The sequence below is a fragment of the Mustela erminea genome, chromosome 7 (genome assembly GCF_009829155.1).
Source record: "Mustela erminea isolate mMusErm1 chromosome 7, mMusErm1.Pri, whole genome shotgun sequence".
NCBI classification, from domain to species: domain Eukaryota; kingdom Metazoa; phylum Chordata; class Mammalia; order Carnivora; family Mustelidae; genus Mustela; species Mustela erminea.
Genome location: NC_045620.1, coordinates 88,559,009 through 88,580,706, shown reverse-complemented (window position 1 = coordinate 88,580,706; position 21,698 = coordinate 88,559,009). Strand labels below are relative to the sequence as shown.

Here is a 21,698-nt window from a genome sequence, read left to right as displayed (position 1 = left end):
AGACAAAACCAGTACATAAATAGCAAGTAATACAAGACTAAATCATAATTAACAAATTAATTAAGAACTTACACATTCCAGGAATAAATGTTTTTGGAAGGTCGGGGAGTATGATCAAAAATATCAGGGGGTGCCTGGGTGGCTCAGTGGGTTAAGCTGCTGCCTTCGGCTCAGGTCATGATCTCAAGGTCCTGGGATTGAGTCCCGCATCGGGTTCTCAGCACAGCAGGGAGCCTGCTTGCCTCTCTCTCTCTCTGCCTGCCTCTCTGTCTACTGTGATCTCTCTCTGTCAAAAAAATAAAATCTTTAAAAAATATATATATATCAGGTAGGAGGGATGCCTGGGTGGCTCAGTCGGTTAAGTGGCTGCCTTCAGCTCAGGTCGTGATCCCAGAGTCCTGGAATCAAGTTCCACATTGGGCTCCTTGCTCAATGGGGAGCCTGCTTCTCACTCTGCCTCTGCCTGCCACTCTGTCTCTATCTCTCTGTCTCTCTGACAAATAAATAAGTAAAATTAAAAAAAAAAAAAAATCAGGGAGCTGCTGGGTGGCTCAGTAGGTTAAAGCCTCTGCCTTCGGCTCAGGTCACAATCCCAGGGTTCTGGGATCGAGCCCCAAATCGGGCTCTCCACTCAGTGGGGCGCCTGCTTCCTCCTCTCTCTCTCTTTCTCTGCCTGCCTCTCCCCATAATTGAGATTTCTATCACATAAATAAATAAAATTAAAAAAAAAATCAAGTTGGGGATGCCTGAGTGGCTAAGTCAGTTAAAAATCTTAAGGTCCTGGGATCAAGCCCCAGTCAAGCTCCCTGATCATTGGGGAAGAGTCTTCTCCCTCTTCCTTACCACTTGTGCTCTCTCTCACTATCGCTGTCATTATTTATGTTTCCCTTTCTCAAATAAATAAATAAAATCTTAAAATATATATATGGCTTAAACTTAAAAAAATATATCAGGTAGACGATTTTTAAGATTTGGGGGCACCTGGGTGGCTCAGTGGGTTAAGCCTCTGCTTTTGGCTCAGGTCACGATCCCAGGGTCCTGGGATCAAGCCCCACATCAGGCTCTCTGCTCAGCAGGGAGTCTCCTTCCCACCCCCCACCCTCCGCCTGACTCTCTGTCTACTTGTGAGCTCTCTCTGTCAAATAAATAAAATCTTTAATAAAAAAAAAAAAGATTTTTAAGATTTTACTTATTCACTTAAGAGAGAGGGAGAGCGAGGCTCCTGGGTGGTGGTTCAGTGGGTTAAAGCCTCTGCCTTCGGCTCAGTCATGATCTCAGGGTCCTGGGATCGAGCCCTGCATCAGGCTCTTTGCTCAGCAGGCAGCCTGCTTCTCCGTCTGTCTCTCTGCCTGCCTCTCTGCCTACTTATGATCTGTCTCTGTCAAATAAATATACAAAATCCTTAAAAAAGAGAGAGAGGGAGAGAGCATGAGCATGAGGAGGGGCAGAGAGAGAGCGGGACAAGCAGACTCCCCACTGAGTGGGGAGCCCAAAGCACAGCTCCATCCCAGGACCCTGAGACCATGATCTGAGCTGAAGTCAGATACTTAACCAAGTGAGGCACCCAGGCACTTACAAATTTTTTTTTTTAATATTTTATTTATTTGACAGACAGAGATTACAAGTAGGCAGAGAGGCAGGCAGAGAGAGGAGGAAGCAGGCTTCCTGTTGAGCAGAGAGCCCGACGCGGGGCTCGATCCCAGGACCCTGGGAACATGACCTGAGCCAAAGGCAGAAGCTTTAACCCACTGAGCCACCCAGGTGCCCCAGCCAGTTACAAAATTTTTTTTTTTTTCAGTTAGAAAATTTTTAACAAAATTTCTTCACTTCTTTGGTGCAGAGAAAAAATAAAAAAGAATAAAATAGCTTTTCATCCAAATTATCACTATATATATTTACCTAATGAGAATTAATTTCAAATGAATAGTAGTTATGGCATCATTATCTCCTGATTTATAGGTCTCTAAAGCAAGCCATTATACAAGGTCATTCTTCCAATTTGTGTTGACTTTTTCTTTCAAAGATTTTATTTTGTTTTTGAAAGATTTTATTTTATTTATTTATTTTTAAAGATTTACTTATTTATGAGAGAGAGAGAGCAGAGAGGAGGGGGAGAGGCAGAGAGTCACAAGCAGACTCCGTGTAGAGTGCGGAACCCAACGTGGGGCTTGATCTCATGACCCTGAGATCAGGACCTGAGCCAAAACCAAGAGCCAAAAGTGACTGCACCAAGCAGGCACCCCTCAGAGATTTTTTTTTAAAAAAGATTTTATTTATTTATTTGAAAGAGAGAATGAGAGAGAAAGAGAGCATGAGTGAGGAGAGGTCAGAGGGAGAAGCAGACTCCCTGCTGAACAGGGAGCCCAGTGCAGGACTTGATTCTGAGACTCTAGGAGCATGACCTCAGCCAAAGGCAACTGGTTAACCAACTGAGCCACCTAGGTGCCCCAAAGATTTTATTTTTAATAATCCCTATACCCAACATGGGACTTGAATTCACAACCCCGAGATCAAGAGTTACATGCTCTACCAACTGAGTCACCCAAGCACTCCTTCGATTTGCTGTTTAACTGTGAAAGGAAGGCTACAAACTGACTATGGTTAATAACCTTAAACCTATTAGTATTTCCACAGCTTTTCATTTCTCTTTTTCTAGAAGGATTCTTTAAAAAAAAAAAAAAAATCCTGGAATCTTAAAAAAATAAAAGTTACTGAAAAGTTTTTTTATCTGTTTTCCTAGCTTGTGGTCAGCTGTTAGATGAGGCACAAGTGACCTTATCCTTCCAAGACTGGCTGGCCAGTGTCACGGAACGCATCCATCAAACCATGCACTATCAGTTTGATGGTAAGTCTGGTCACCTAACTTGGCTGTTGCTGAAAGGAGGAGAAATTAAACTACTTGTGTTGTAGTTCTAGTCTGTTATTTTTTTTAAATTAAGTTTTAATTTTAGTTCTAGTATAGTTAGCGTACAGTGTTTAATTTGGTTTCAGGTGTACCAAACAGTGATTCAGGGATTCCATACCTCACCCAGTGCTCACCCCAAGTACACTTCTTCTAGCCCCACCCCCTACTTCCCCCATCCCCCAACTCACCTCCCCTCTGGTAACCATCTGTTTGTTCTCAATAGTTAGAGACTCATTCTTGGTTTGTTTCTTCTTTTTTTCCTTTGCTCATTTGTTTTGTCTTTTAATTCCACATATGTGTAAAGTCATATGGTATTTGCCCTCTCTGACTGACTTATTTTGCTTATCATTATACTCTCTGGCTCTATCCATGTCATGGCAAATGATAGTTCTATCCTGTTTTTGTTTTTGTTTTTTAAGATTTATTTATTTAATTTAGTAAGAGAGTGAGAGAGAGAGATGCGGGGGAGGGGCCAAGGGAGAAGGAGAGAGTCTTTTTTTTTTTTTTTTAAAGATTTTATTTATCCATTTGACAGAGAGAAATCACAAGTAGATGGAGAGGCAGGCAGAGAGAGAGAGAGAGGGAAGCAGGCTCTCCGCTGAGCAGAGAGCCCGATGCGGGACTCGATCCCAGGACTCTGAGATCATGACCTGAGCCGAAGGCAGCGGCTTAACCCACTGAGCCACCCAGGCGCCCCGAGAAGGAGAGAGTCTTAAGCAGACGCTGTGCTGTTCATGGAGCCCGACAAGGGGCCCAGTCTCAGGACCCTGAGATCATTACCTGAGCCCAAATCATGAGTTGGAGGCTCAACTGACTGAGCCACCCAGACACCCCTAAGAGCCACTCTTAAGTTATATCTAGCAGGTAGTGGTTCTGGATGTTTCCCCTCTGTTGTGGCTAACCTCTTGGGCAATTTTTTGTTTTTTGCTTTTCGTTTTTATAGATTTACCCATTTATTGTAGCGGGGAAGGTGTGGAGGGGCAGAAGGCAGACATCTTGCCAAGCGTGGAGCCTGATGTGGGGCTCAATCCCATGACCCCAAGATCATGACCTGAGCCAAAACCAATAGCCAGACACCCAACTGACTGAGCCACACAGTGCCTGGTCTTTTGTTGTTGTTGTTGTTGTTTTTTAAGTAGGCTCTACAGCCAATGTGGAACTTGAACTCATGACCCCGAGATCAGGAATTGCATGCTCTACCCTCTGAGCCAGCCAGACTCCCCCACTCTTGGACAATTCTTAAGGAAAAGTCTGAACTCTCTGACCCCTCCCCTCAACACTCTTTCTGCCGACTTTTTGTTGATCCTTGTATCTTACAAGTTCAAGAGGTTTGTTAGGTATTTTCAAGCAATTTGCCCACTTTGGGATCACATTCAGAGAAAAAGGCCAATGCTTATTGGATAAACAGTGTCCTGACTCTGGGGTCTGTGGCATTCATGGCCCAGACCATGTGGGTGAGAGCTTGCAGTTACTTTGCTCAGACATGAATGGACCAAGCAAATGTCTAGGGACGGTGAGCAGGATTGAATCAAGTTTACCTTCTCAGTCCAGCCCCATTGTTCTCATCTCACGTCATGTACTCAATAAAGGGAAAAGTCTGGGTTGTGGTGGTGTTTACGAAACAGGATTTGAAAAGTTATGTTTGGGGCGCCTGGGTGGCTCAGTGGGTTAAGCCGCTGCCTTCGGCTCAGGTCATGATCTCAGGGTCCTGGGATCGAGTCCCGCATCGGGCTCTCTGCTCGGCAGGGAGCCTGCTTCCTCCTCTCTCTCTCTCTGCCTGCCTCTCTGCCTACTTGTGATCTCTCTCTGTCAAATAAATAAAAATTTAAAAAAAAAAAAAAAAAAAAAAAAAAAAAAAGAAAAGTTATGTTTGGTGGATGCCAGGGGTCTGCTGTATTTGTTTCAATTGCAAGGGATCAAGAGTAGGGTTGGCGACAGTGCTTGACTCATAAAAGTCATTCAGAGCCTTCTTTTGCCTCTGCTTAGAGCCGCCTCCATGGCGGTTTTCCTTATTACGACCACCCAGTTCCATTTCTTGCTCTTCTCCCTACACGTCCTAAAGCCCACTGAGTTTCTCCACCTGAGTTTCTTCTTATTTGCTCTAGGCAAACCAGAGCCACTGGTGTTCCACATTCCGCAGTCCTTTTTTGATGCCCTGCAACAAAGAATATCTATAGGAAGTGCGAAGAAACGGCTTCCCAACTCCACCACAGGTATGGGATTTTTTCCTCAACAAGAGCAGTAGATATTTTGACCTTTAAGAATTATGTTTAGAAAAAACGTGTGGAATTTTCAGGATTAGGACTTTGAGTCACATGCTCAGAATGTGAAGGCTTAGCCAGTCAGCTCTTGGAATAATGATCACCCTCGGGGCACCTGGGTGGCTCAATGGGTTAAGCCTCTGCCTTTGGCTCCAGTCATGATCCCAGGGTCCTGGGATCAAGCCCCACATCAGGCTCTCTGCTCAGCAGGGAGCCTGCTTCCTCCTTTCTCTGCCTGCCTGCCTCTCTGCCTACTTGTGATCTCTGTCAAATAAATAAATATTAAAAAAAAAAAAAAAGGAATTAAGGGGGAGAAAAAGAGGAGGAAAAGATGGCTCCGTGGCAAAGAGCCCAAGAGTAACTACAGCTAGAAATCAATGCTGTTTCTTTAGTTAGTAGTTATTTGATGATCTGATAGGGACTCTTTGGGGTTTAATTCTATCTTTGAATAGTTCAAGCTGTGAATCACTGTTTAGGGCCATAAAAATTTTGTCTTCACAGCTTATCTACCTGAGGCAGTGTTGATTCTTTCACGTTAAACTTCAGGCCTCCTAATACATTAATTTTAACCCATCCCTTCACTATTTTTGCAGGCCCTTTGGTAAAATCTCTTATAATCCTGCAGGCAAGGCAATAGGTTGGCAACCATATTAACTAGTTTAAACTCCATATAATCCTTTTAAGAACTATAATTTGACCTCTGATATATCTAAAGTTACAAGAGATTTTAAGAGGCATCTTACAATGGAGTCCAGTGTATGTGGCTATAGCAAACAAAGAAGTAAGTTTCAGAGGTAGCCAAAATAAATAGTATCTCAAAGAAATATCGGAGACTTTATTCAGCAGAAATCTCTTATCATTCATTATCACATTTTGCCAAACCTATTATAGATTTGCCTCTAGAATTTCCTTTTCAAAGTGCTGAGATTCTATAAGGAGAGGATAACACTGCACTGAACTTTCTAGAAACTGGATAACAAATACAATGAAAGAGAATGTTATTTTTTGGTAGTCTAATCTTGTTCCCTTTTTACATTGAAGCTTTTGTTCGGAAAGATGCCTTGCCACTGGGAACCTTTTCCAAGTATACCTGGCATATCACTAATATCCTGCAAGTTAAACAAATCTTAGATACCCCAGAGGTAAGAGGGTATTTCTACAATTGTAGGAGGGCAAAGAGGGGAAGAGAGAGAAGCAAGTGCAAGAAGTATATCTGCACTAATTCCTTGAGTTATAGACACCAAAGAGAATTCTTTTTTCTCATACTAAGAGATTATTCAGAAATATTCATGGCTGTACGGTGCTGACTATGATTTTAATGGGTATTTCCTATAGCTTGGAAAAATATATTAAGTTGGAATATTCTTTTTCTTTGTCTTTGGGATCAGAAAACAGAGATTATTTTTCTTGTGAATTAAATAACGAACCCCTACTAGCTATGGTGAGCCCTCGTTTAACTGGCAGGAAGCTAGAAAGTATGTAAATAATTTGATACGATACAGCATTTGTAAAGTCAGTGAACTCAGCACAATTAAATGCTTCTCTGCAAACTGCAATTTAGTCCTCATTAGAGAAATGACCCTTAATTAGTTTGCGTTCTTTTTTTCTAAGGGAAATATTACATATTTTTATCCATTTTCTTTTTCAAGCAGATCCTGAAAATTTGAGGTTTTTCTCTTCCTCCTGTAATGGAATGTTGTAGAAAATTCAGCATAGTGTGATTTGATACATTAAGATTAGTTTAATTGTAAGGCATTGTTACATTCAGAAAAAGAATAATTGTTGGGAAGCTATAGAACTTACTTTTGAACCCTAGAAAATGCCTGTGTTAGCACTAAAAACACTTGAGAAACTTATTTAAATGTTGGATGTTACAGAGATGGATTCTGGCCTGGGGCAGGGGTTCAGCAAGGTCCTATCAGGCGAGGGAAGAGAGCTGAGAATCCTGGAGTGTCGATCTGCTGGCCATTACTTACCTGCATCACCTCATTCAAACTCTCAACTGTGCATTGGTATTAACTGTATTTTGCAGATAAGAAACAGGCTGTGAGACACTCACCCTGCTGTTTAGTGGCAAAGACCAGTTCAGGTTCTGTCTGGCTCAGTCCCAGGGATGGTGTAGAGCATACGTGGTGTGAGGTCAGCTGTAGACACTGTCAGTGGAGCAGTTAGGAGAAGAATGATGCTAGCAGAGCAGCAGGGGAAGGAATAAAATGGATTTGAGAGCAAGTCCTTGCTAGTAGCCATTGAATAGCCATGAAGATGTTAGGGGTTCAATTCATATACACTTTGGCTGTGGTGCAACTTAAAGTTACAGAAGAAAAATGATGTAAAGGAGAAAAGGCAGATTTTTTTGACAGCATTTACTTGAAAATACAAGAGGAAGTTGTAATTAACTGGAGTGTACTTAACAAAAAAGAGTAAGTGAAAGATCTGCCGTCATTCATCTGTTTGTCTACTTTGAGTTTTTCCTTTCTCACATTTCTTGGTATTGTCTCCATGTCCAGATGCCCTTGGAAATCACTCGGAGTTTTATACAGAACCGGGATGGGACTTATGAGCTGTTTAAATGCCCTAAAGTGGAAGTAGAGAGCATAGCAGAAACCTATGGTCGTATAGAAAAGCAACCCGTGCTGCGACCCTTGGAACTAAAAACTTTTCTCAAAGTTGGTAAGTGAAATTGTGTTTTCTTTCTTTTATTTATTTTTTTTTTAAGATTTTATTTATTTGACACAGAGAGAGAGATCACAAGTAGGCAGAGAGGCAGGCAGAGAGAGAGAGGGAGAAGCAGGCTCCCTGCTGAGCAGAGAGCCCGATGCAGGCCTCCATCCCAGGACTCTGAGATCATGACCTGAGCTGAAGGCAGAGGCTTAACCCACTGAGGCACCCAAGCACCCGAAATTGTGTTTTCAATAGCGCATCATCCTTGGAGGGTCAGCTGTGTGCCTTGTACTGTCCTAGACTTTGGATCTTGACCTTAACAAAGAAGACACTTTAATTCATTTTGTAAAGGCCGTCATGGAATAAAATGTTTTGTGTCTTTGGAAACAGTGCTTTTAAAATTACAGGGGCTCGGTTGGTTAAGCATTTGACTCTTGTTTTCGGCTCTGGTCATGATCTCAGCGTCGTGAGATGGGGCCCAGTGTCGGGCTCTGTGCTAGGTGTGGAACCTGCTTGGGATTCTCTCTCTCTCTCCCCCTTTGCCCCTCCCTACCCCCTGCTTGCACACAGGCTCTCTTTTTCCAAAAAATTAATTAATTTAATTTAATTTAATGACAAGAAACATCTAACTGGCTCAGTCATTGGAGCACATGACTTGATCTCGGGGTTGTAAGTTTGAGCCCCATGTTGGATATAGAGATTACTTAAAAATAAAGTCTTTAAAAATAAATTGAATAGAATAGAATAGAAGTGGGATGCCTGGGCGACTGAGTGACTTAAGTGTCTGCCTTCAATTCAGGTTGTGATCCCAGGGTCCTGGAATCGAGGCCCACATCCGGCCCCTTGCTCAGTGGAGAGCCTGTTTTCCCTCTGCCTGCTGCTCCACCTGTTGTGCTCTCTCTCTCTCTGACAAATGAATAAATAAAACCTTAAAAAATAAAAGAATAGAATGAAAGTGACACATGTTCATTATAGAGAAATCATAGATTTCATTATAAAGCATCAAAGAGAAAAATAAACCACCTATAATCCCATGCACCACAAAATACATCACCATTAGATTTGGTCTCTACCCTTTCAGACTCTCTTCTGTGCGTGAAAAGAATTTGTAAAACATGGCATCATACCTCAGCTGCTTTTTTAACATAAAAATATATCATGAATAGCTTTCCATGTCTATCTTCAACATTATTTTTTATCTTTTACTGTTATAAAACATATATAATATACAATTTTTTAAAGTGGTATAAGGCTCTCAGGCATTAAGTCCATTGGCATTGTACAACTGTCACCACCATCCATCTCCAGAACTTTTTTGTTGTCTTCCACTGAAATTGTGCCCATTAAGCAGTAACCCCCTCGTCCCTGGCAACCATTCTACTTCCTATTGACTAATTTGACTACTTTAGGTACCTCATCTAAGTAGAATCATACGGTATTTGTCTTTTCTCTGACAGGCTTATTTCACTCAGCACAATGTCCTTAAGATTCATCCATATTGGAGCGTGTGTCAAATTTCTTTCCTTTTTTTTTTTTTAAAAGTAAGCACTATGCCCAACATGGGGCTAGGACTCACAACCTCAAGATCAAGATTTGCACACTCTCCTGACTGAGCCAGGCAGGTACCCCATAGTTTTGCAAGCTACACAGTAGTAGTGTATTTTTTTTTTAAGATTTTATTTATTTATTTGACAGACAGAGATCACAAGTAGGCAGAGAGGCAGGCAGAGAGAGAGGGGAAGCAGGCTCCCCGCTTAGCAGAGAACCCGATGCGGGACTCGATCCCAGGACCCTGGGATCATGACCGGAGCTGAAGGCAGAGGCTTAACCCACAGAGCCACCCAGGCGCCCCAGTAGTGTATTTTCTTAATTTAGTTTTTATTTTTTAAAATATTTTATTTATTTACTTAAAGAGAGAAAGCACAAGCAGGGGGAGTGGCAGGCAGAGGGAGAAGCAGGCTCCCCACCTGAGCAGGGAGCCAGACGCAGGACCTGATCCCAGGACCCCAGGATCATGACCTGAGCCAAAGGCAGATGCCCAACTGACTGAGCCACCCAGGCGTCCCTATACTGTATTTTTTTTTTAAGATTTTATTTATTTATTTGACAGACAGAGATCACAAGCAGGCAGAGAGGCAGGCAGAGAGAGAGGAAGGGAAGCAGGCTCCCTGCTCAGCAGAGAGCCGACGCGGGGCTCGATCCCAGGACCCTGGGATCATGACCTGAGCTGAAGGAAGAGGCTTAACCCACTGAGCCACCCAGGTGCCCCTCCCTATACTGGATTTTTAATTCTGCTAGTGTTTTATTTATTTATTTATTTATTTATTTATTTATTTATTTATTTAATGTTCTTTAACCTGAGTTTTTCTTCCCCCCCCAAAGATTTTATTTATTTATGTATTTATTTGAGAGAGAAGGAACAGGAGAGAGAAGCAGAGGGAGAAGCAGGCTTCCCACTGAGCAGGGAGACCAATATAGGGCTCAATCGCAGAACCCTGGGATCATGACCTGACCCAAAGGCAGACACTTAACCAAGGAAGCCACGCAGGCAGCCTCCCTGAAACCTTTTTTTTTTTAAGATTTTATTTATTTATTTGACAGAGAGAGAGATAGAGCGAGATAGGGAACACAAGCAGGGAGAGTGGGAGAGGGAGAAGCAGGCTCTGCACAGGGAACCCAATGCAGGGCTCAATCCCGGAACCCCAGGATTATGACCTGAGGTGGAGGCAGACATACAACAACTGAGTCACCCAGATGCCCCCCCTTTTTTTTCACCCTAAAACTTTCTTTAGGATAGATATACTAGTAATCACTTTTCTCTTCCCTTGATTCTTCTTGTTTTTCCCCTTGTTTCTCTCCTAGGGTTTGTTTGCGGTTTTTTTCTTTTTTTTCTTCTTTTTCTTCTTTTTTTATTCCGGAACAGCATAACATCTGGCCAGCCTCAAATTTTGGAATGACACTAATCAGTGTTTCTTTCTTTCTTTTCCTTTCCTTTCCTTTCCCTTTCTCTTTCTCTTTCCCTTTCCGTTTCCCTTTCTTGTCTTGTCTTGTCTTCAGGCAACACTTCCCCAGATCAAAAGGAGCCAACACCTTTCATCATTGAGTGGATCCCAGATATCCTTCCCCAATCCAAGATTGGTGAGCTGCGCATCAAATTTGAGTATGGCCACCACCGAAATGGGCATGTTGCAGAGTACCAAGACCAGCGGCCACCACTGGACCAGCCCTTGGAACTGGCCCCTCTAACCACCATCACTTTCCCTTGAGGCAAAACAAAACAGTCTTTTGCTGCTAAATTTGCACATCCCCAACCCTTGACAATTTTAAGTACTAGTTAGGCATTTAGATGGCCCTGTTCCTTAGTGAACTCCTCTTAGCTAAGATGCAATTTCTCAGCGCATTCGAGTGGATTCTATTGCAGAAAAACTCTTCTTGTAAATGGCCTTTTTGGTGCTGCTATGTATAGTCTTCTTTATAAATTGGGTGATATTTCTGGCTCGAATTTTTAAAGGAACAAAAAGGAAACCAACTCACTTTCCTTCTTAACAACTCCCATTTAGAGTTTGTTTCATCCTTTTTCTAATTCTCTAAGAAGTTAGCAGCACTCTGCCTTACACCAGCAGTGCTGGAGAGTTAACAACACCCTGGTTAGGGCAGAATGTTATGGACCATCCTGACAGAGTTCCAGTCATGTCCTTTTATCCTGTTCTCAAATAAAGCACAGTGTCACTAGTTTTTCCAAAGTATTTCTCATGTTGGCCTGATTATAAAATTACAAACCTTTGGGGAGATTTAAGTAATAGTGAAATAGGAAAAAGAGGTCCATATGTCAAGGCAATATCAACATTTCAAACTAATGCTTCTAATTGCTTATTTCATTGATATTTATTTCCTTCTTTATTCTCGAAAAAGTTTAATAGCCAGTTAAGACTGAATTCCTGTTGCTGAGTTCATTGATCACAGAATGGAGATATTGAAAGACACAGAGGTAGAAGCCTATCTTCAGGGAGAAAAGAAAGGAATGAACATTTCCTTTTTTTTTTTTTTTAAGATTTTATTTATTTATTTGACAGACAGAGATCACAAGTAGGCAGAGAGGCAGGCAGAGAGAGAGAGAGAAAGAGGGAAGCAGGCTTCCTGCGGAGCAGAGAGCCCGATGTGGGGCTCGATCCCAGGACCCTGAGATCATGACCCGAGCCGAAGGCAGCAGCCAAAACCACTGAGCCACCCAGGGGCCCCGGGAATGAACATTTCCTATAGCCTACTATGTATCAGGCACTCTCATTTACATTCCCAGTTTTCTCATTTAGTCCTCATTATTCTTTGAATTTAGTCATTACCCTTCTTTTAAGTTAAAGAGACAGCCTCTCTGAGGTTATCTTGCTGGAAACAGCATTAAAAATATAATGTTTCATTTTACTGCAAAGGACATGTTCTTTCTACCTTATCATGTTACTTTGATATAAATTCCTTGTAATTCATTGTCCTTGGGAACACAAGAAAAATCCATATAAAGGAGGCTCCTCGTTTTCTTCTGACTATAGGTAACAAAAACCCAATTCTAACCAGCTCAGGCAAAAATGGGAATGAATGATTGGTTCGTGGACTCTAAAATAAGGCTGAACAGCTGTCATGGGGTGGCACTGGGGTTTTCAATAGGCCTGCAGAACTCTGGAGCCCTCGTCCATATGACCCATTACTGTCTCTCCTGGGGTTTCACTCACTGTCAGCAGAGAGCAGCTCCCTCTGGCCAGAATTCTGACTCCTGTGGCACCTGAAAGTAGACTTCCGCTTGCACACTAGTGAAGGACTGGCTGCTGTGCTCTGTCTCTGTCTTGGGGCAAGGACCCCGAGGAAAGACTCTGATTGATGTTTTTGGTAAAAGGGGAAGCTGGGCCCCTATGGGGGGGGGTGCAGAGGGACAGGTAGGCAAATTAAGTGTCCTGTGTGATGGAGGGGATAGCATGAGTGGAGAGCTCACAGATGCTTTAGACAGTGGTGGAATTCCTTGAGGAGACTCCAGAGAGGTCCACAGAGAACTCAGAATTTGCACTGGATTTTAAAGGAGAAAGGGTTTGCATAGATAGGAAGAGGAGAAATTAAAATTAGGTGAAGGAGAGCCTGCCTCAAAAGAACACCTAAGGACGCATAGTGATTAACCCATTCAAGAAATCCTTCAACCTGAGTACTTTGAGGATAGTAGTCACAGCTTTTTGACCAAAACAGATCTGTGAGTGACAAGCAATGCCTGGGTCTAGCAGTACTTGACAATAGGCACAAGGACAAGAAGAACCATAAAGGCCATAAAACACAGGGCTGGGAGAAGTGATCTGCCCAAAGAGGCTCACACTCAAGTGCTAAGGTCTCGACCCAGGGCCACCCCAGCCCACCATCGCAGCCCATCAAAATCTGGAATGGGGTTCAGAGTTTTTATAATTTGACATCCTCTCTGACAGGTCAAGCATGGGCCTAGGAGTAACAACCAATGGGACTGCTACACCCACTCTCAACATCCAGACACCCCTGGGACACCACCAGCATTGATCTCATTTCAGACTTACCCCACACTACCACTGCAGGGTGATCCTAGATACTCCCAGCAGAAAGAGCTCTTCAAACCCTGCACCCACCTGCTCCCCACCCAGCCACACTCGAACCTGCTATCCATTGTACACCACCTCCATTAGTCCTAGGAATCTCCCATCCCTGGGAGATGACTGTGCAGCTGTTCCCTTTCAACACTGCAATTACCGTTTGTACTCTGGAGTGAATAGCTCAAAATCTTCCATGTTCACATAGCTGCCTGTTTACTGCACAGACTGATCATCATCAGACTGAGTGTATTAACAGGTCTTAACTTCTCCAGGCAACATGGCTGTGCCCCTCATGTGGGCATCATGAGAACAACTTGCTATACCTCCACCTACAACACTTAGGTTGTACCCTATCTTGTCCCTGCTTCTACCAGAACTGCTGTCATCTTAGCAGCTTGCTAGCTTAGAGGAGTAATAAGCCGCTCAGAGACCTAAAAATGTGACTCCAGGAACCACCCACCTAAATGAAGGTCTGTAGGGCTGCCACATGGCTCTCTCAAGGTACCAGATGTCGTCAGCCCTGTGGCCTTCTGGGCCCAGCAATTCCCAGTCATCGAAGTTCATCCTTTCACTGATTCCTGTTCCATCCCTTCTGCCAATAATCTATGGCTTCCCTCCAGCCCACATTTGTGCGTACACGTACACACACCACACAAACTCCAGCCCCGTGCATAAGTAGGTGGCCCCTAGCTCTGGCCACCTACAGAATGTAACCTGTACGTGTCATATAAAAGGCATTGTCTGTCAATGTCTGGTTTTCCCTGTCAGGGCCCAGAACTTGCCCTCTGCTATAATAACCCAGGGAAAACCACTGTATCTGCTGAAGGTGAGAGAATGGGCAGGGACTGCCCTGCTCCAAAGCTTTGAATGACCTGGACCCTCTCAAGTATGTGTAACATATAACACAGAAAAATCAACCACAGAGAAAAACCTTACCCCTTAACCTATTTCTCTCTGGCGCGCGCGCTCTCTCTCTTTTTAAATCTAGATTCTGATTTCCTAGTTTTCTTCCTTTCGATTTTGTGATATTTTCTGATACTCCTTATTGGAGGCTTTTGTTTGTTAAATAAGCTCTACACCCAACTTGGGGCTGGAAGTTACAACCCCAAGATCAAGAGTTCTATGCCCCACCAGCTGAGCCAACCAGGCCCCACTTCCATGTTTTTATTTTTAACCCTTCCTTACAGACCTTCCTCCCTGACTGCCCTCCCACCATCCTGCTCTCCAAGCTTCCTCCACATCTTTCTACCACCCTTCAGGGGCCTCACCAAGGGAGCAAGATGCCTTGTTTTACAATAGCGCTTTAACATGCATAGGCATCACCCAGGGATCTAGTTAGAATGCATATTCCAATGCAGAAGTTCTAGGGTGGGGGTCCAAGATTCTGCATTTGTGTCATCGAGCTGGATGTAGAAAGTACAGGACTGCGGAGATGCGGCTGGACTCCAGACTGCACTTTGAGAACAAGACCCAATACCTGACTTGGTACTGTGACTCCCACCGCTCACTTCCACCAGTCGGAGAGGGCCTTGCCGGAAGTCGATGACACCTAGCAGTCAGTGGTGGCTGCTAGAGCACTAGCGAACATTGCACCTAAGTACTTCAAGGCGGCGTGTTACTGTGCGCTGCTTCATGGCACGCTCCCACGAAGTTGCTCCAACGCCTGGAGCCACTAGCCAGCCTCCTCTGAACTGGTTCCAACTAGCGTCAGAGAAGTATAAAGTCTGTCCGTAACCACACACATTCCCCGCGCGGGTTTTTCCTTCCTTCTCTCCAGCACCACTTTTTCATTGCTCCTAAGCCCTGGGCTCAAACCCCGACTCTACCACTCGCTATTAACTGTGTGACCTTGGGCAAGTTATTCAGCCCTATAGTCCGGTGTCCTCATCTGCATAGTAGTTATTACCCTTTCACCTATTGTTTGCACTTCTCTCTTCTTCTACCGTCCCCCCTCCAACAGCCTCGAGGCTCCAATGGTGCTTGTTTAATGTAACAGAAAGGCTGCAAGTAAATATGAAGGGGTGTGTGTGATGCTGGTATTCATTTTGTTCATATCCTTTCCCTTTTTCTTCCCCAAATTTTGTATGACGAACACTATTACTTTGATAAGTTCGGAAAAGATAAGGTTATACCCTTAAAAGAATGGGCATAAAAATGACTCCGCACTCCACAGAAAGGTGGAAGAGAAAAAGAAAGACGCCCCGTAGCGGCGGGCGGGGGCTTGTCACGCGGCGGCCACCCGTTGCCCCCTCCCCCGCGAGATGACGTCAGTCACGTTCTTCTCCCGCCCGCGCCGCCGCTTCCGGCCGGTTTGGCCGCTCTTTCTTCCACCAGGCGGCGCCGCAGCACGTTCTGTTGACGACGCCTTCTGCGCAGCCTCGCTGGCGGCCGGGACACGTCACCACCTTCGCGTCCTTTCTGGAGAGCGCGGGAAGGCGAGTGTGCTGGAGGGTGGTGACGACACTGGGGTTCCCCGCCTGGCTCTCGGAGGCGGGGCCGGGGACGTGGCGGGCGGGGGAGGGAGAGGGGAAGGAGGTGGCGCCGCGCGCCGGCTGACTGCGCCCCGCCCGCCTCGTGACCCACTGTGAGGCCGGGCGGCTGAAAAAGGTGCTGACGAGGCGGTCTGGACCGGGGAAGCGGCCCCGGGCCCAGCGCGGGGCCCTTAGGAGGTCGTTCTTGGGCACGGGTCGCTCTCAGACGTGCTGCGGGAGTCCCGGGCGCCTCTAGGCCCGCCTTTGGGCCGGGCACCAACTTTCTGGCACCCACGTAGGGGCGGGTCCGAGCCCGCGCTGCGACCGGTGCGTTCTCCCGGCAGCGGCGTGGACTCGGGCACGTGGGGCCGGGCCGCACCCCGGCTGCAGACCGCGCGGCTCTTTGGGGAAGGCGTAACCGCTCCCTCCCAGCCCGTCCTCCTCCCCCGCCTCCGAGTGTTGGCCGGCCCTCCCCCTTGCTGGTCCTCCCTTCGGGGGAGAGAGGAAGAACGTGCGTCCTGCGCGGAGGCGTGGGTTTGAATCCCGACCCCCCGCTTATTGTTTTCCCTGAGCCCCTGAGCAAGTCATTCAGTTATCTTCGAATGTCGGTTTTGTCCTTCGTAAGATACAGATCGCACCATCCACTTAACAGATCTACTCAACAAGGGAAGATCAATCAAAATATAAAAATTAATTTCCACTTTTTTGCCACGGGTCTGGCATTAGTCGCTGGGTGCCCTTAAGGGACGGTGTAGTTCCGTGTACCGGTTTTTAAGAGACAGGGCTTCCGTTTTCTATGCGCTCCACAACCTGCGCAGTGGCTTTGGAAGGAAAGAGGGCAAAGGGCTCATCCATGACCTAATGAGTTGAACCTGGGGTCTAATCAGAATTTGGGGAGGAGTGGTTTCTAGAATTTTCCCTGGGTGCCAGCCCCCTGTGAAACTACTTAATGAGGAACCACAGGATTTCCTGCTGGGAGCCCCTGTCTACAGGGTGCACACTGTCTTGGGGCACCCTTCAGTTGTCTTCCTCTTGTTGCTGTGCCTTCTCAGGATCCTTCATCTCATATTACATTGCTGTGGCCAAGTCATTTTTCTTGGAATGGCCTGATCCCTGAGGACATGCGAGCCTCCCATAGCTTATAGGAGGCTGGTTTAACTGAGTAAACAGAATGCAACACTATCTCCTGGAAGGAGGAAAACTGATGTGTCCCAAAATGCTTATTTAGCATGTGTCACAGACCCTGCTAGGTTTTTCACACAAGTTTCCATCTCATTTGATTTCTACACCCTGTCCTGTGAGCCAGGTGGAATTATCATCCCTTTGCATAGAAGAGGAAACTGTGGTTCAGCAGGTTAAATAACATGCCTCACAGCAAGGATGTGGTAGAGCCAGTGTGCTTGGAGACCATACTAAGGTTTGGTTGCATGGTTCTAGCAAGAAAGAGGCAGTGCCTAGTCAGCCTTTCTCTAGGGTATGTTATGCTCAGGACCATTCTATAGGGTATGTGTGAAGGCATATTACACTGAGGGCTTCACCTCCATATCCCCACTCTGGCCATGCTTGCCATTTGTATCAAAGCAAAACCAGACTAAGTGACAGATAAAGGGCAGCATTTGTGGCTCCAAAAGACAGAAAAGGGGTAGCTTCCCCCAACTTTGCCTTAGTCATGGATGTGTTAATGGAAGGACTCCTGTATATTAGACTTGGGCCTTTTTTTAGCAGGAGCTAAACCTGGCAGGAGCCACCTCTCCTTGCACCTGCTGCTTTTACAAACCATTGCTCATTTGCCAGTCAGCAACAGAAAAGGCAGAAATGTGGCTGCCTGTGTAATTTGGATCTGATGTACCTCAGGGGGGATGGCTGTGTTTTCTGTATTATGTTGTGAGAATGGCAGCCTGTGCCCACCGCTGAGGTGGTATGTGGAACTGCAGGAGACAAGAGAAAGGCAACAAAGGCAGAAATCCCCTCTCCATTTTCATTTTTTAAAATCTTGAACTTGACTAGTGCAAAAGATAGAGAAATTACAGGGATAAGGCAAGGTAATAAGAAGTAGGTCCTTAAAACTCAGGACTTGGGGGGCGCCTGGGTGGCTCAGAGGGTTAAGCCTCTGCCTTCAGCTCAAGTCGTGGTCCCAGGGTCCTGGGATCAAGCCCTGCATCGGGCTCTCTGCTCAGTAAGGAGCCTGCTTCTCCTTCTCTCAGCCTGCTACTCTGCCTATTTGGTTTTTGTTTTTTTTTTTTTAAAGATTTTTATTTATTTGATAGAGAGAAATCACAAGTAGTCAGAGAGGCAGGCAGAGAGAGAGGGGGAAGCAGGCTCCCTGCTGAGCAGAGAGCCCGATGTGGGGCTTGATCCCAGGACCCTGAGATCATGACCTGAGCCGAAGGCAGAGGCCTAAACCACTGAGCCACCCAGGCGCCCCTACTCTGCCTATTTGTGATCTATCTCTCTGTCAAATAAATAAATAAAATCTTTAAAAAACAACAACAACAACAACAACAACTCAGGACTTGGTAAGGAAATATTCGTTGGTTTTGAGCAAGGCAGGTAGCTTCTGCTCACGAGAGCACATGGGCCTACGTGACCCAGGGCTACTTTGCCTAATACGGCCTGCACACCTGAGTGACAGGAAATGTTGGCCTTTAGCCCAGTAAAATCACATGTAATGGATGATTAGCTAACCAGGAAAGGAAACCCTGAAGTTGTAAATTTATTGCATGAAAGTTTGAGGATACCCCGAACACTGATAGATGACTGAGAGCAATCTCAGGAAGGAAAGTGGTTGTAATTTAAGTCTAATCGATTGAGTTCTAAAGCATTTTGGAGACCTGAACACAAGGGATTTGGCCATCCTGGGAAGCATAGAAGTAAGCCCCAGCACGGGAACCGCAGGGTGGGTCTTGACTAAGGGGAGGTGAGCTCCATGATTTCCTTGGTCAGACTGCTCTTGTAGCAGGGAAGAGAGGCCTTGCCCTAAAAGAGAGATGTGACTTCAGATTAGCTATTTTTGTTCTAAGTCCTACACTTTTTAAAAAGATTTTATTTATTTATATGAGAAAGAGAGAACACAAGCAGGGGAAGGGGCAGAGGCAGAGGGAGAAGCAGATTGCCTGCTGAGCAGGGAGTCCTACACGGGGCTCAATCTCAGGACTCTGGGATCATGACCTGAGCCAAAGGTAGATGTTTAGCCAACTGAGCCACCCAGGTGCCCTGTAAGTTCCACATTTACTAAGCAATCTTAAGACCATGAGGAAAAGATCAGCCAGTCAGGTAAATGAAAGCATTCCAATCCTTTAGAATGTCTGCTATACTTTGTGTGAATCTGTATATTGATTAGCATTTGATTTATATGGCCTTGGGTTCTGTGTGAACTTAGTTAATAGGTGCTTGAGAGATGGGTCCCCTTGCAGTAGGCTAGCCTAGAGGTATAAGGCTCAGATCTGGGTTCTTGTTTTAATTCAGCAAGGTGAGTACTGACTGCCTCACGGGGACCTGTGGAAAAGGGTAGGAGGTGGGAAGCAAGGACAGGAAGCCAGCTTTGCCAAGGAAACACTACCCTTTGTCTTAATTGTTGACCTTCCTATTGCAGTCACATCCAGGCACATTATCAGCACAAGGCAGAAAGTGCTAAACTGTAGTTGAGTGATACAAGCATTGAGTGCTGTGGATTTGGAGGAAGGTGAGATTACTGTGGAAGGTTAAAGGATGATGCCCTAAGAAGGTGGGTAAGACTTGCCAAGTGGATGTGAGTTCAGCAGATGGAGATATCAGAGATGGAGAAGAAGTATCTGCTGCCACTTTAGTGAAATTCCCCTCCAGGGCTCATGTAAAATATGCGGTCATCTGATCCCTTAGCTGTTAAGCCAAAGGAAAAAACCTTGTGGCCAGAGAGGGGGTAGTAAGTCCCAGAGAAAATGAAGTAAAGATCACCTGCTCATTCAACAATTTCTTCACTCAACATTTACTGAGTACTATGTGCCAGGCACTAAGCTGGGTCCTGTGGATACGGAAATGAGCAAAGCCAGAAGCTCTACCTTCAGAAAGTTAATAGTCCAGTGAGGAAAGAGACAGAAAGACTTTGAAAGGAAGGAAGGAAGGAGGAAGGGAGGAAGAATGGTGTAGTATGTCGGATGTGCTATGGAGAAAATTAAAACAAGGGGTGGGAGAATAGGAGGATATGCTGAGGTGTTTGCCTCCCAATTTAAGTGAATTATTTGCAAGTTAATATAAGGTACAAGGACATACAGTCTTTGATCATTTTCTGTGAGTTGGAAGCTGACCAGGTTGTGACCCAGGAGATAGAGTTTGTCTGTGAATATGACTCACTGCCTGGGAAGAAATAAGTCAAGATCTCTGAGTGGAACATTTTCTTCTGAAAGCCAGAAAAGCCAGGTGTGATGACAGAGGAAAATGGAATTGTACCCTAGACCCATAAATATAAACACTTTGCTTCTAAGACAAGTGTTGGCCTGGTGAATGGTAATAGAGCTAAGCAGGGAAGAGGAAGGAGCCAAAGAAGCACCTTCTCCACTACTTTTCCTGCCCAGGGTGTGGGGAGGAGAGAAAGTCAGGCCTGGAGATGGGTGGCCACATGGCTGGGGAATATGCTGAGACTATATGTTTCCTCAGTAGGTCCCCCATTCGCAGGTTTAGGCATGAGGGAGAGTGAACCCTGTCCACCTTGTGCTCCGCAGCACTGTTTTTCTGAACCAAGAACTTCGGAACTATTGAGTTCGTCATACAGCTCAGTGCCAGAGGTGAAATTGGAACACAAAAATTTTGGCATTCTGAAGACAGAATGGTAGAAGGAAGTAGAAGTTTGTGGTTGAGGAAGGAAGAATCAAATGTGGGACAGTATGAGTACTAGTGTGAATAGGTGGTACCCACCGGAACAAGGCGGAGAGACGCACAGCGGGCCCTCAGATGTCTGTGCCAACCTGCAAGACGTCAGAGGCTGTGGTCACCTACGTTCTCTTTGAAGCTGGGTTAACAGAGGAGGAGGTGAGGTTGGTAGCTGAACAAAGCTCAGTAATTTACATTCCTGGTTTCACCTACCACTTTATGTGGTGAGGCTTGTACCCCATGTCCAAGGCCATTTAAGACAGGGCCCTGTCTGCTCAGAATCTGTGCATGAGGGCTTCCCCAGGCCAGACTCCTTGAATCAGTTCATGTCTCCATAGTCCCAAGCTCTTCTTCCCTGAGAAATAAAATAAAACAAAACAAAGCAAACTGTCTCTCAGATTTTCATACCTGCTTTTGTGTTCTCCTTGCAAGCTGACAGATTTCTGAGAGCCTCAGGGACACAATCTGGCAGTTTCGCATCTGTCGGTTATCCTCTATTTTTCAGTTACAAAACTGTGTTTCAAGCCAGGATGTCCTGACAGGAAACCTGAGTAATATAATGCTCCTTCTTCCTGCTGATGATGTTCTGTGTGGATATGTAGAAGCCACAATGGTGCAGTAGCTTCTTGCTGCTTTTTATAGTCTGTGCTGTTCATTATCCCTTAACCTGGTTGGGCTTTTCCTTGGAGAATAGGCTGATGCAGAATGAATCTCATGGTACCACTCCTGGGGATACTGTACATGTGTAATAAGGAGTGGGCATGTAGTCCATGGGGCTTTCTGCTCCACGTTCCTAGCAAATTTAACAATGCTTGATGGCAGTGTTCGGGCCCAGCAGTCAGCACCCAGCACCCTCCAGGAATATATGGTGTGGTTCTAGACACCTGAATTCCTACCAGGCTTGGCCTTGCTGAGAATGACTTGCTTTTAGACTCCCATTTGATTTAAGCAGAACCTTTCA

At 45.3% G+C, this 21,698-nt stretch overlaps 1 protein-coding gene and 1 long non-coding RNA gene across 4 annotated transcripts in view; one reads left to right on the top strand and one right to left on the bottom strand.

Annotated features, from left to right (window-relative positions):
- The window catches only part of C7H2orf42 (chromosome 7 C2orf42 homolog), a 32,517-nt gene extending 20,947 nt beyond the window's left edge, over positions 1-11,570 (top strand). For all 3 annotated transcript variants that reach the window (XM_032352360.1, XM_032352362.1, XM_032352361.1), the window contains 5 exons: positions 2,741-2,845; positions 5,011-5,118; positions 6,208-6,308; positions 7,674-7,836; positions 10,885-11,570. In XM_032352360.1, coding sequence (XP_032208251.1) covers positions 2,741-2,845; positions 5,011-5,118; positions 6,208-6,308; positions 7,674-7,836; positions 10,885-11,093 — 686 coding nt within the window. In that variant the 3' untranslated portion in view covers positions 11,094-11,570. The remainder of the gene's footprint in view (positions 1-2,740; positions 2,846-5,010; positions 5,119-6,207; positions 6,309-7,673; positions 7,837-10,884) is intronic.
- A 6,780-nt stretch (positions 11,571-18,350) lies between these two features.
- LOC116595713 lies at positions 18,351-21,309 on the bottom strand. The gene is made up of 3 exons (XR_004287844.1): positions 21,146-21,309; positions 20,783-20,876; positions 18,351-18,868 (listed from the first exon to the last, which is right to left on the bottom strand). It is a non-coding gene; the product is annotated as an uncharacterized LOC116595713 (long non-coding RNA).
- Between the last annotated feature and the right edge of the window lie 389 nt (positions 21,310-21,698).